This window comes from Argentina silus (assembly GCF_951799395.1).
Source record: "Argentina silus genome assembly, chromosome: Y".
Lineage (NCBI taxonomy): Eukaryota > Metazoa > Chordata > Actinopteri > Argentiniformes > Argentinidae > Argentina > Argentina silus.
In genome coordinates this window covers 3,591,349-3,605,000 of record NC_139654.1, presented here as the reverse complement: position 1 = coordinate 3,605,000, position 13,652 = coordinate 3,591,349, and the positions used below count along the sequence as shown (strand labels likewise).

Below are 13,652 nucleotides of genomic sequence, written 5' to 3'. Positions count from 1 at the left end.
GACAGAGGTGTGAATTTTGGGATGGTAGTATAAGGCTTTACCAGCTGATGCAGATGAGGTGTAGTTGAGGAGGAGAGAGAGATAAGGGTCTAGATCATCAAGCTTGCAGGGTTTCAGACAGCCAGGGAGCGCGTGGAGAGGATGGTGCCGGCCTTGATATCTGTGGACAGAGAGAGTCGACGGATGAGGAAAGAGAGGACAGGAGGGTGGAGGAAGCTGCGTCAGTGGATAGAAGAGAGAAAGATTCAACAGAGGGTAGGGCGGTTAAGACAGAGGAAGAAAGAGTGGTGAGTGAGAGGGTGCGCAGGCCGCGACGAGAAGACACAGTGTGGGTATTCTCAGCCAATGTTCTTGTAGACAAGAACCACGTTTCACCGCGGAGGTCAATGTTCTTGTAAACAAGGTCGATCCACCGGTTCTCTGCAACACGTTAGATTTCATTTTGTGGGCTTTTAGACTAAATGGTCGTCGCAGACCCAGGTCACTCCAACCTTTGTACTCCCCCAGGGGGTGCAAATCCTATTGTCTCCCCTCCTCTTGGTAAAGCCTCTTTTTATGACTTTCCATTTCCCCATCAGTCGGACATTTAAAGTCGCATAAAATTCAACATCTATTCTATCAAATACTAAACCATCAATGAAAACATCCAAACAACAACAGACCCTAAACTCTAACCCCCTAACCCTAATGGAAATACTAAACCATCAATGAAAACATCCAACCAACAACAGACCCAAACCCCAAACCCCTAACCCTAACCAACAACAGACCCTAACCCCCAATCCTAACCCGAACCCCAACCCGCAACCTTAATCCTACTTATTTAACCCTTTCGGGACCTCAAACGCGCAGCTGCGTTTTCAGGGGTTTCCAAAATGTTTTGATCAATATCTCAGTGATAATCCGGCGTAGAAACATGGTTTAAATATCCCCTGAGCCCTCCTGTGACATGCCCTCTCACTTACAGACGGAGCTATTAACCTAGGAACAGCTTGGTACAGGCCCTCCCTGCGTAATTGGTGAATTTGGAAGCAGCCTAGCTTGAGTCGCTCAGACACTGCCTTTTACCGTCGTTGATTGGTCAATTCGCACGTCCATCTTCTTCGCTACACGTGACGTCGGCATTGTCGGTATTGACAAACATTTCAGTGACAGTGACAGAGACAGAAAGCAGAGAAGATGTGTTTACAAGGATCCATTAGAAGTCCTTTTTTATATTCTGTCTAGTATTTTATTCATATTGTATGCCATTTCTGTGTAGCTCAGGACTTCATGAATGAATTTCAAGCACCAAAACAATTCATCCACATGGGTAAAGGTATGTTTTCACATGGGATTTGAAACATTTCTGAAAAACGGATTCGAAATGTTCAGGTTTAGGCCTACTTACCTCTTCACACAGTGCTGTTGGGGTAAACATCTATCACAATCAAGAAAGCTGAGTTTGTACTGAAAATATTGATATGAAACACTTGGGTATTATTTTGTATGGAAGTGACTTCAAATTGAGAAAGAATAAATGTATGTAAAAATGGAGAAAATACCCCTGGTCCCCAAAGGGTTAACCTGCAAAGTGAGGCCTTCTCTTTCCCCCCCCATCAGAACAATGTGGGACCTGTCCATGTTTACAACCCTTGACTGATACATGTCTCTCTCTCTCTTTGTCTCTCTCTCTCTCCCTCCCTCTCTCCCTCTCTCCCCCCCTCCCTCCCTCCCTCCCTCTCTCCCTCCCTCCCTCCCTACCTCTTCTCTCCATCCAATCTCTCTCTCTCTCTTTCCCTCTTTCTCTGTCTTTTTTTCTCTCTCCCTCCCTACCCCCCTCTCTCCCTCTCCCTCCCTCCCTTTCTCCCTCCCTCCCTCTCTCCCTCCCTACCACACTCTCTCCCTCCTTCCCTCTTTCTCTCTCTTTCCCTCCCTTTCCTCCCTCCCTCCCTCCTCTTGCTCTCCGTGCCTCTCTCTCCCTCCCTACCTCTCTCTGCTACTCTACCTACCTCTCTCCCTCCATCCTCTCCCTCCCTCCCTCCCCCACCTCTCTCCCTTTCTCTCTCCCTCCCTCTATCCCTCCCTCCTTCCCTCCTCTCCCTCTCTCCCTCCCTCTTTGCCTCCCTCCCTCCTCTTTCTCCCTCCTTCCCTCCCTCTATCCCTCCCTCTATCCTCTCCCTCCCTCTTTCTCTCTCCCTCCTTCCTCTCTCTCCCTCTCACCATCCATCCCTCCCTCTATCAATCCCTCTATCTCTCCCTCCCTCCCACCTCTCCCTCCCTCCCTTCTTCCTCCCTCTATCCTTCCCACTATCCCTCCCTCTATCCCTCTTTTCCTCCCTCCCTACTCTCTCTCCCTCTCTCCCTCAATCCTGTCCCTCCCTCCCTCACCCCCTCTCTCCCTCCTGTCCCTCCCTCTCTGCTTCTCCCTCCCTCCTTCCTCCCTCTATCCCTCCCTCTCTCCCTCAATCCTCTCCCTCCCTCCCTCCCTGCCCCTCTCTCCCTCCCTATCTCTCTCCCTCTCTCCCTCCTCTCCCTCCATCTTTGCCTCCCTCTCTCCTCTCTCTCCCTCCCTCTATACCTCCTTCTCTGCCTCCCTCCCTCCTCTCTCTCATTCTCTCCCTCCCTCCCTCCTTCCCCCCCTCCTTCCCTCCCTCCCTCTATCCTTCCCTCTATCCTCTCCCTCCCTCTTTCTCCCTCCCTCTCTCCCTCCCTCCCTCCTTCCTCTCCCTCCCTCTCTTTCTCCCTCACTCCCACCTCTCTCTCCCTCTCTCCTTCCTCCCTCTATCAATCCCTCTATCTCTCCCTCTCTCCCTCCCTCCTTCCTCCCTCTATCCTTGCCTCTCTCCCTCCCTATTTCTTTTTCTCTCTCCCTCCTCTCCCTCCCTCTCTGCCTCCTTCCCTCCTCTCTCTCCCTCTCTCCCTCCCTCCTTCATCCCTCTATCCTTCCTCTCCATTCCTCGCTCCCACCCTCTATCACTCCCACCCTTCCTCTCTCCCTCCCTCTTTCTCCCTCCTTCCCTCTCTCTCTCCCTCCCTCCCTCTCTCCCTCCCTCACTCTTTCTCTCTCTCTCTTTCTTTCACTCCCCTCTCTTTTCTCCCTCCCTCCCTCCTCTTGCTCTCCCTCCGTGCCTCTCTCTCCCTCCCTACCTCTCTCTACTACTCTCCCTCCCTCTCTTCCTACCTCCTTTTTCCCTCTCTCCCTCCCTCTCTCCCTCTATCCTTCCTTTCCCCCCCTCACTCCCTCCCTTCCTCTATACCTCCCGACCTGCATCCCTCCCTCCCTCTTTCCTTCCCTCTCTCCCTCCCTCTATCCTCTTTTTCCCTCTATCTTCTCCCTCTCTCTTTCTCCCTCCCTCTATCCCTCCTCTCCCTCTCTTCCTCCCTCCCTCTATCCCTCCTCCCTCTCTTCCTTCATCCCTCCTCTCTCTCTCCCTCAATCCTCTCCCTCTCTCCCTCCCTTCCCCCCCTCTCCCTATCTATCTCCCTCCCTCTATCCCTCTCTCTATCTCTCCTTCTTTCCCTCCCTCTATCCTCTCCCTCCCTCTATGCTCTCCCTCCCTCCCTCCTCCCTCTTTCTCTCTCCCTCCCACCCTCCTCTCTCTCCCTCTCACCCTCCATCCCTCCCTCCCTCTATCAATCCCTCTCTCCATCCCTCCCTCTCTCCCTCTATCCTCTCCCTCCCACTTTCTCCGTCCCTCTCTCCCTTCCACCCTCCCTCCCTCCCTCTTCTCTCTCCCTCCCTCCCTCTCTCTCCTACTCTCCCTCCCTCAATTCCTCCTCTCCCTCTCTCGCTCCCTCCCTCCCTCCTCTATCTCCTTCTCTCCCTCCCTCCTTCATCCCTCTCACCCTCTATCCTCTCCTTAACTCTTTCTCCCTCTTGCCTCCCTCCTTCCTCCCTCTATCCCTCCCTCCCTCCCTCCTTCCCCCCTCTATCCCCCCCTCCCTCTCTCCCTCCCTCCCTCTCTCCCTCTTTCTCCCTCTCTCCCCCCCTCCCTCTATCCCTCCCTCTCTGCCTCCCTCATTTCTTCCTCTCTCCCTCCCTCCATCCTCCCTCTATCCCTCCCTCTTTCTCCCTCCCTCCTCTCCCTCCCTCCCTCTCTCTCTCTCCCTCCCTCCTCTCTCTATCCCTCCCTCCATCCCTCCCTCCTTTTCTCTCTCCCTCTTTCCCTCCCTCCCTCTCCCTTTCTCCCTCCCTCTACCCCTACCTCCCCTCTCTCTCTCTCTCTCTCTCTCCCTCCCTCTCCTCCCTTCCTCTTTCTTCCTCTCTCTCTCCCTCCCTCCCTCCCTCCCGTCTGTAGTGAATGGAGTGGATGTTTTCCTGCCACCAGAGCCCAAGACCAGAGCCCAGGACCAGTTCTTCCAATGTGAGTGTGTTTCTCCTGAAGTAGCTGACAGTTTCTCTCTCTCTTTATCTCTCCCTCCCTCCCTCTCTCTGTTCCTCCCTCCTCTCCCTCCCTCCCTCCCTCCCTCCATTGATCCTCTCCACAAACCCTGAGACACAACTAGAGATCTCTAGGAGAGGGAAAGACTCATCAAAGACAGCCTACATATCTGACTCTCCCTCTCTCTCCCCCCTCTCTCTCTCTCTTTCTCTCTCCTCTCTCTCCCTCTCTCTCTCTCTCCCTCCATCTTTTTATCTTCCTCCGTCCCCCTCTCTCTTCCTCCTTTCTCTCTCTCTCTCTCCCTCTCTCTTTCTCCTCTCTCTCTCTCCCTCCATCCCTCTCTCTCTCCCTCCATCCCTCTCTCTCTTTCTCTTCCTCCGTCCCCTCTCTCTCTCTCTCTCTCTCCTCTCTCTCTCTCCTTCCCTCCCTCTCTCTCTTTCTCTTCCTCCGTCTCTCTCTATCTTCCTCCTCTCTCTCTCCCTCTCTCTTTCTCTCTCCTCTCTCTCTCTCCCTCCCTCCATCCCTCTCTCTTTCTCTTCCTCCATCCCCCTCTCTGTTCCTTCTCTCTATCTCCCCTCTCTCTCTCCCTCTCTCTCTCTCTCTTCCTCTGTCCCACTCTCTCCCCCCTCTCCTCTCTCCCCTCTCTCTCTCTCTCCTCTCTCTCTCTCTTCCTCCGTCCCTCTCTCTCTTCCTCTGTCCCACTCTCTCCCCCCTCTCCTCTCTCCCCTCTCTCTCTCTCTCTCTCTCTCTCTTTCTCTTCCTCCGTCCCCCTCTCTCTTCCTCCTCTCTCTCTTATTCTCCCTCTCTCTCTTCCTCTCTCTCTTCTCTCTCTCTCCCTCCATCCCTTTCTCTCTTTCTCTTCCTCTGTCCCCCTCTCTCTTCCTCCTCTTTCTCTCTCTCTCTCCTCTTTTTCTCTCTCTCCTCTCTTTCTCTCTCTCTCTCCCCCTCTCTCTCTCTCTCTCTCTCTCTCCCCTCTCCTCTCTCTCTCTTTCTCTCTCCTCTCTCTCTCTCCCTCCATCACTCTCTCTCTTTCTCTTCCTCCGTCCCCCTCTCTCTCTCTCCTCTCTCTCTCTCTCTCCCTCCCTCCCTCCCTCCCTCTGCTCTTCCCCCAGATGCCTGTGAGCTCACACTGGACCCAAACACAGCACACAGAGACCTCTCTCTGTCTGAGGAGAACAGAAAGGTGACACGGAGGAGAGAGAAGCAGCCGTATCCTGATCACCCAGAGAGATTTGAGAACTGGGCACAGGTGCTGTGTAGAGAGGGTCTGACTGGGCGCCGTTACTGGGAGGTAGAGTGGAGTGGGGGAGTGGCTTATATAGGAGTGACATATAAAGGAATCAGCAGGAGAGGATGGGGTGATGACTGTGTGTTGGGATACAATGACAAGTCCTGGAGTCTGAGGTGCTCTGATGACAGTTACTCTGCCTGGCACAATAAGAAGAACACTGACATACCTGTCCCCTCCTCTGGCTCCCACAGAGTAGGAGTGTATCTGGACTGGCCGGCCGGCACTCTGTCCTTCTACAGCGTCTCCTCTGACACACGGACCCTCCTGCACACATTCCACTCCACATTCACTGAGCCCCTCTACCCAGGGTTTATGGTTTGTAGCTTTGACTGTTCAGTGACCCTGTGTAAACTAGTCTAAGGGAGATCACACTGAACACCAAAGGCTCAAAGATGACGGATCAGAACATGATGCAGTTGGATAGTGGTGTGTTTTCACTGAGATGTTGGATGTACAGATGTTCTCTCTCCCAGTGTGTAGGGTGTTGTGTGTTGTGTGTAGTTATATTTTTTCTTACTGTATATATATATATATATATATATATATTATTATTAAAAAATGCATCTGATAGTGAAATAGACTACAGGTACAGAAAATATGTATATATTTGTTTATATATGTTTGTTTGTTTTTGATGGAAATGCAACTGATAGTGAAACAATCCAGATGAATGATTAGATGATCAAATCAGACTGATGATGAACTCTGAGAATAACACAGGAGAGAGTGTCTGTATGTATATAAGAGTTGGTTAGATTGGGTGTTTGAGTTGTGATGCTGGATCACGTTGCTGTGTGTAAGGTAGCAGGGAGTGGATGTGAAGACAGCTCTCCTTCTCTGTCAGTACAACATGGACATGTTCTGTAATTCACTTTCCATAGATTCCTTCACCTGTCTGTCTATCCAACGCACATGTTGTTCCTTCTCCTGTGTGTGTGTGTGTGTGTGTGTGTGTGTGTGTGTGTGTGTGTGTGTGTGTGGTCAGAGAGGATGAGGGGAGACACATTTAACTGTGTAATTGTATTGATCATTTCCTGTACTTGTAACATTCAAGCCTCTGTTGTTTTATATTGATTGTTACATTCCTTTACAGTTCAGTCTTCTTCTAGTTGGTACTGTCGGCCATCATGCTTTATGTTAACATGTATAGTTTATTTCCCTCTTCTATTCTCCCATGGACCAAACACAACTACCAAACCTCATTTCCCCCCAAGTGCCTCTGTGTTTTGGTAGTAATGACAGTAACTCTTACCTTCTGCCTCCTCCTTCTCATTCTGATAAAGGCAGCACTAGTCTACTAGCCTGAACTAACCCTGGAGTCAAGGTCCTTCATTTACTACAATGATGATGATGATGATGATGATGTCCATATAAACAAAGTATTTGTGAAACAAAGAGCCGTGTGTCCTCATGTTGACTCTCCACATGGCAGAGAGGCATGTCTTGTTTGCAAGTACACCAGAAATAATACACAATGTGGATTGGACTGAAATGACCATGTGAAAAGATGGAGAATCATGTGTAAATAAAGAAAATAACCTGGTAGATAAAATTGATTACGTTTATTTATTTTTGCCATCAATCCTCACACAATGCCCCATAATGACAAAGGGAAAACATGTTTTTAAACATTTTGAAATACAGAAATATGTCAAGTACATAAGGATTCAGTTTAATTTAATACCAGTTTAATTCATAACCAACACACCTGACTTTAATTTCCTCGATTGGGGAATGGCTTTGTGGGTAGTCAGCCATCTTGTTGTTTAAGACCTTGTGGGGGGACATGCAGCGTTCGGCCTGTAGAGGGAGCTACAGCACCGTGGCCAGGGTTACGTCGGCGAGGCTCCGTTGCACACCTGTTGCAAATGAAGCCTCGTTGACTAGATGGTTTAAGATGTTAGGGTTAGATGTCTCGGCGTTCGAGAGGAGGACGGCGACTGGAAAGTGTGTTTGGAGGAGGCTGGACAGCCAACAGAAGAAATAATAACCATTTTTATAATAAACGGGACATTCCCTTACCAACACACTGCGTCCGCCTATCTGTGAGCAAGGGACTTGTTACAGACCTATTCAGATGAATCCGATTTACTGCAACAATCACCAGGATAGAAACAGTTAACTAACTAACTAACTGTTTCTATCCTGGTGATTGTTGCATTAGATCAGATTCATCTGGATAGATCTGGAACAATGGAGGATGGCAAACACACCTGATAATGAATAGTTTCATTATCACTTACACACCTGTATCATTTTTCTTGAATGTCAAACACATAAAATCAATTGGTTGAGTTTAGACAACACTGACCAGGTAGAAGAAAGTTCTCTACAGCAATGTCATGCCATAGGTAGAGATGTGTAACATTCAGAGACAATTGTGCCTTGTTTTTTTATCTTTATTCCCCATGAAGCCAGACCTTGTTCCAGACCTATCCAGATGAATCTGATCAAATGCAACAATCCCTCTTGTTCTGTAATGTGTCATATATTTTATAATAACAAGACCAATTTCCCAAGTGGGTGACAATAAAGTTTTTCTGAAACTGAATCTCAAAGATGATCTTAAAGCAATATTGCAAAGAACCATAGGAGTCCAGTACATAGTAGGCTGTCATTGTAGATGTGAACACAGCAGCAGCTTTCAACACCGGTAGGATGTGGCTTGGGAGGGCAATGGTCTGGGCAGTGTGAGGTCCCATGCACAGACATGCACCTGTGTGTGTGTTTAGTGTGCATGAACCTATAGTTAGATTGACATCCCTCTAACCCAATCAATCTATCCACTCTCACCTTCAGCCAATGGGCTTCACTGGCAGGGCCAGTATGAAAGGACTGGGACACACCCCCAGCAGGTGCTTTGCTGATGGACTCCTTGCTGAAAGCATGTGCATTTTACATCTAGCTCCTTTTGAGGTGGTTTGTATGCATCTAGTGAGTGCTTTTAGTTCTGCAAATTGTGATTTCCAGTGTTTGGTTTGAGTTTTGGCTTCACCAGATTAAAATAGATTAACCTTAACATGTCTTCTGTCTTCGGTTTCTGTCATTTTCCAGTACTCTTTCTGTAAAAATCTAGCCCTGCTACGCTGCCTCAAATGCTGTTTTTGATGGGTGTGATTTAAGAGGTTGTTGACATTTTACATTCCTCCCATGTTAGTCGGCACAGTAGAAGTGTGATTGACTATAGCTAGTTCATACAGTAGAAGTGTGATTGACTATAGCTAGTTCATACAGTAGCATTGGGACTGTAGCTAGTTCATACAGTAGCAGTGTGATTGACTGTAGCTAGTTCATACAGTAGCAGTGTGATTGACTGTAGTTAGTTCATACAGTAGCAGTGTGATTGACTGTAGCTAGTTCATACAGTAGCAGTGTGATTGACTGTAGCTAGTTCATACAGTAGCAGTGTGATTGACTGTAGCTAGTTCATACAGTAGCATTGGGACTGTAGCTAGTTCATATAGTAGCAGTGTGATTGACTGTAGCTAGTTCATACAGTAGCATTGGGACTGTAGCTAGTTCATACAGTAGCAGTGTGATTGACTGTAGCTAGTTCATACAGTAGCAGTGTGATTGACTGTAGCTAGTTCATACAGTAGCAGTGTGATTGACTGTAGCTAGTTCATACAGTAGCATTGGGACTGTAGCTAGTTCATATAGTAGCAGTGTGATTGACTGTAGCTAGTTCATACAGTAGCATTGGGACTGTAGCTAGTTCATACAGTAGCAGTGTGATTGACTGTAGCTAGTTCATACAGTAGCAGTGTGATTGACTGTAGCTAGTTCATACAGTAGCAGTGTGATTGACTGGAGCTAGTTCATACAGTAGCATTGGGACTGTAGCTAGTTCATATAGTAGCAGTGTGATTGACTGTAGCTAGTTCATACAGTAGCATTGGGACTGTAGCTAGTTCATACAGTAGCAGTGTGATTGACTGTAGCTAGTTCATACAGTAGCAGTGTGATTGACTGTAGCTAGTTCATACAGTAGCAGTGTGATTGACTGTAGCTAGTTCATACAGTAGCATTGGGACTGTAGCTAGTTCATATAGTAGCAGTGTGATTGACTGTAGCTAGTTCATACAGTAGCATTGGGACTGTAGCTAGTTCATACAGTAGCAGTGTGATTGACTGTAGCTAGTTCATACAGTAGCAGTGTGATTGACTGTAGCTAGTTCATACAGTAGCAGTGTGATTGACTGTAGCTAGTTCATACAGTAGCATTGGGACTGTAGCTAGTTCATATAGTAGCAGTGTGATTGACTGTAGCTAGTTCATACAGTAGCATTGGGACTGTAGCTAGTTCATACAGTAGCAGTGTGATTGACTGTAGCTAGTTCATACAGTAGCAGTGTGATTGACTGTAGCTAGTTCATACAGTAGCAGTGTGATTGACTGTAGCTAGTTCATACAGTAGCAGTGTGATTGACTGTAGCTAGTTCATACAGTAGCATTGGGACTGTAGCTAGTTCATATAGTAGCAGTGTGATTGACTGTAGCTAGTTCATACAGTAGCAGTGTGATTGACTGTAGCTAGTTCATACAGTAGCAGTGTGATTGACTGTAGCTAGTTCATACAGTAGCATTGGGACTGTAGCTAGTTCATATAGTAGCAGTGTGATTGACTGTAGCTAGTTCATACAGTAGCATTGGGACTGTAGCTAGTTCATACAGTAGCAGTGTGATTGACTGTAGCTAGTTCATACAGTAGCAGTGTGATTGACTGTAGCTAGTTCATACAGTAGCAGTGTGATTGACTGTAGCTAGTTCATACAGTAGCATTGGGACTGTAGCTAGTTCATATAGTAGCAGTGTGATTGACTGTAGCTAGTTCATACAGTAGCATTGGGACTGTAGCTAGTTCATACAGTAGCAGTGTGATTGACTGTAGCTAGTTCATACAGTAGCAGTGTGATTGACTGTAGCTAGTTCATACAGTAGCAGAGTGATTGACTGTAGCTAGTTTATACAGTTGCAGTGTGATTGACTGTAGCTAATTTATACAGTTGCACTGTGATTGACTGTAGCTAGTTTATACAGTTGCAGTGTGATTGACTGTAGCTAGTTCATACAGTAGCAGTGTGATTGACTGTAGCTAGTTCATACAGTAGCAGTGTGATTGACTGTAGCTAGTTCATACAGTAGCAGTGTGATTGACTGTAGCTAGTTCATACAGTAGCCGTGTGATTGACTGTAGCTACCTCAAAGATACTCTGCACATCGTGGACATCCTCAAAGATGAGTGGCACATCCTCCACGACCACACCCTGCTCAACGTCCACCAACAGCACAGCCAAGGCCTCCACCTGGACCCGGTCAGCCCTCTCTACATAAGGACAATAATGACATAGAACCACTCAGCATGTGCTGCTAGAATACAAAGCAGCATCGCACAAATCCAAAACGTACATGCCTTGCCAAAATGCACGGAGGTGGCTAGCAAGCTAGCTAGTTCAAGCTAAAGGTAACTCTTAGCAACGCCCTTAGACACTGTCAACGGGTTACTTAGCCACCTAGCATCTAACAATGCTATCATTGCTTCTAACTGGCAAAATAATCATTGTACACACAATTTGTGAGATATGTGTCTACTGTAAAATGTAATTAAATGTCACATACCCTCTTCGAAGTCGCTGTCGCTTTCCTCTTCACGATCGCGGACTGGGGGCAGACGTTTCTACCACAGGTTGTTGTTCTTGTTTTCTTTTTTGCAGGGCTCCCGTTGGGAAGACAGCGACTTCGAAAGCGGGTATGTGATGTTTAATTACATTTTACAGCAGTAGACACATAGTCAACAAATGTGTCTTTATAATGGCATGACACTTTGTCAGTTGGTGGCAATGGTAGCATTGTTAGCTTTAGCTTGAACTAGCTAGCTTGCTAGTCACCTACATGCATTTTGGACTTGTGCTGTGTTGTTTCACAACAAATATTGAGTGGTTCAGTGAGAGTCTAACTATTGTTATTGCTCATACTTATTCTTCTTTTTCTTATCATTATTATTGACCGGTATACTCCTGCCAGAATCAATAGACCTATGTAGGCTTGGAGGTCTGCCCGGTCCAATTCTCTCCACTTGTCCCCAAACACACGCCTCCCCTCCAAGTTTGTCATGTCCAGTAAAGTTTTCTCAATTGATTCTGGTAAAAAAGAGTTTGAAACGTCCTCCTCTGTCTCTGGTTCAATTTCCATCTCCTCTCCATCATCGAAAATATGGTCCAGAGCCTCTCTGACAGACAGTCGCCTTCTCAGTCGCTTGTACATTGTGTTCACAGAGTAAAATGAGAGCAAGGCACAAAGAAGGCTTTATATATGGGGTCTGTGAGAAGATATGAGACATTGTTTAGTCTGGAAGGTGTGGTTCCCGTGGGGGGATGGGATCATACAGTAAGCACAGAAAGAAAGGTTCCCATAACAAACACTAAATTGTTTAGTCTGGGAGGTGCAAAGAGAGAGGTTCTCATAACTAACACCAAATTGTTTGCTTTGAAAGTGTGAGAACCAACCGCCCTCTGTGTGTGTGTGTGTGTGAGAGAGTGAGAGTGAGAGTGAGAGTGAGAGTGAGTGTGAGTGTGAGAGTGAGAGTGAGAGTGAGAGTGTGTGTGTGTGTGTGTGTGTAACTGGGCAGATTCACCATATCTCCCTGCCTGGTCCTTGGCTGTAGGTGAACGGAACGAAGGTGAACGTGTCCACGACCGTTGAGGTGGCCTCTGGCGTGTCTGTCAATAGTAGTGACAGGATGGTGGTCGTCCGTCTCAGCATGTACAACACCACCCTCGAGTACAACGGCGACACCCTGGCCATTTGGAAGGTCGGAGTTCGTCCGCTGGATGGCGTCTGTTCGCACGGTGCTTCCAGCGGGGACCCGGCGAAGTGGAAGAACAGCAACTACGGTTCAACAAGGTAAATGTTGTCAGGTTATGATGGAGTAGCAATCCAGGACACACACACACACACACACACACACACACACACACACACACACACAGTCCTGAGTGATGTACTCACCCCCACTTCCAAGTGATATATCCTCGAACCCCGGGCCATGTTGCTCCTGTGTGTGTGTGTGTGTGTGTTGCTCCTCCACAGCTGTGCTGCCAACATAACAACTGACATGAGAGCCAACTGCACTGAGAAGGTCAACCAGCTGTGTGGCGTCATGGCCGATAGCAGCGGCCCCTTCGCCGCCTGCCATAACTCCACCCCCCCAGGGCCGTACGTGGAGGCCTGCGTGTTTGACCTGTGCCGCCACGGCCCGGTGGACCGCACCCTCTGCTCCTCCATGGAGGCCTACGCCATGGCCTGCCTGCTCTCTGACGGACAGACGGACAGCTGGACAAGTGGAGGACGCAGGCCAACTGTCGTAAGTCACATTCTCAATGTTTCCTCTCGATGCATCCATTCTGTTTGGGTCGCCTGTGTGTGTGTGTGTGTGTGTGTGTGTGTGTGCGGTAGGGTGTGTGTGTGTATGTGTGGTATGGGGTGTGTGTGTGTGTGTGTGTGTGTGTGCGGTAGGGGGTGTGTGATTTCTAATGTTACTCTGTCTGCTTATCAAACCCTTCTCTCTCTCTCTCCTCCTCCTCCTCCTTCTCCCCTCCTCCTCCTCCTCCCCCTCCTCCCCTCCACCTCCTCCTTCCCCCGCCCCTCCACCTCCTCCTCCCCCTCCTTACCTCCACCTCCCCCCCTCCCCTCCACCTCCTCCTCCTCCCCTCCTCCTCCTCCACCTCCCCCTCCTCCTCCCCCTCCCTCAGCATCCAGAGACCCCTGCCTGGACATGGACTGTGCTGACCATGAGTTCTGTGGGGAGAGGAACGGTGAATCTGTCTGCCTCTGTCGCCGTAGTTACCTGGACTCTGTCAAGGAGAGGGGTCCTTTTGGTATGTGCATGATCCCCAACCCTGTGTGACCACTCTACTAAATGTGTTTGAACAGTGTGTGTGTGTGTGTGTGTTTTCTTGATTACCTGTATGTGTATATGTGTGTGTGTGTTTTCTTGA

General features: G+C 48.4%; 2 protein-coding genes across 2 annotated transcripts in view; one reads left to right on the top strand and one right to left on the bottom strand.

The window, feature by feature from the left end:
- The window catches only part of LOC310823938 (tripartite motif-containing protein 16-like), an 11,041-nt gene extending 5,020 nt beyond the window's left edge, over positions 1-6,021 (top strand). The window contains exons 5-6 of the mRNA XM_083696878.1: positions 4,281-4,346; positions 5,477-6,021. Coding sequence (XP_083553004.1) covers positions 4,281-4,346; positions 5,477-6,015 — 605 coding nt within the window. The 3' untranslated portion in view covers positions 6,016-6,021. The remainder of the gene's footprint in view (positions 1-4,280; positions 4,347-5,476) is intronic.
- Positions 1-13,652, bottom strand: part of LOC310823883 (uncharacterized protein) — a 259,021-nt gene that overhangs the window by 201,002 nt on the left and 44,367 nt on the right. The gene's annotated exons all lie outside the window — the stretch shown is intronic.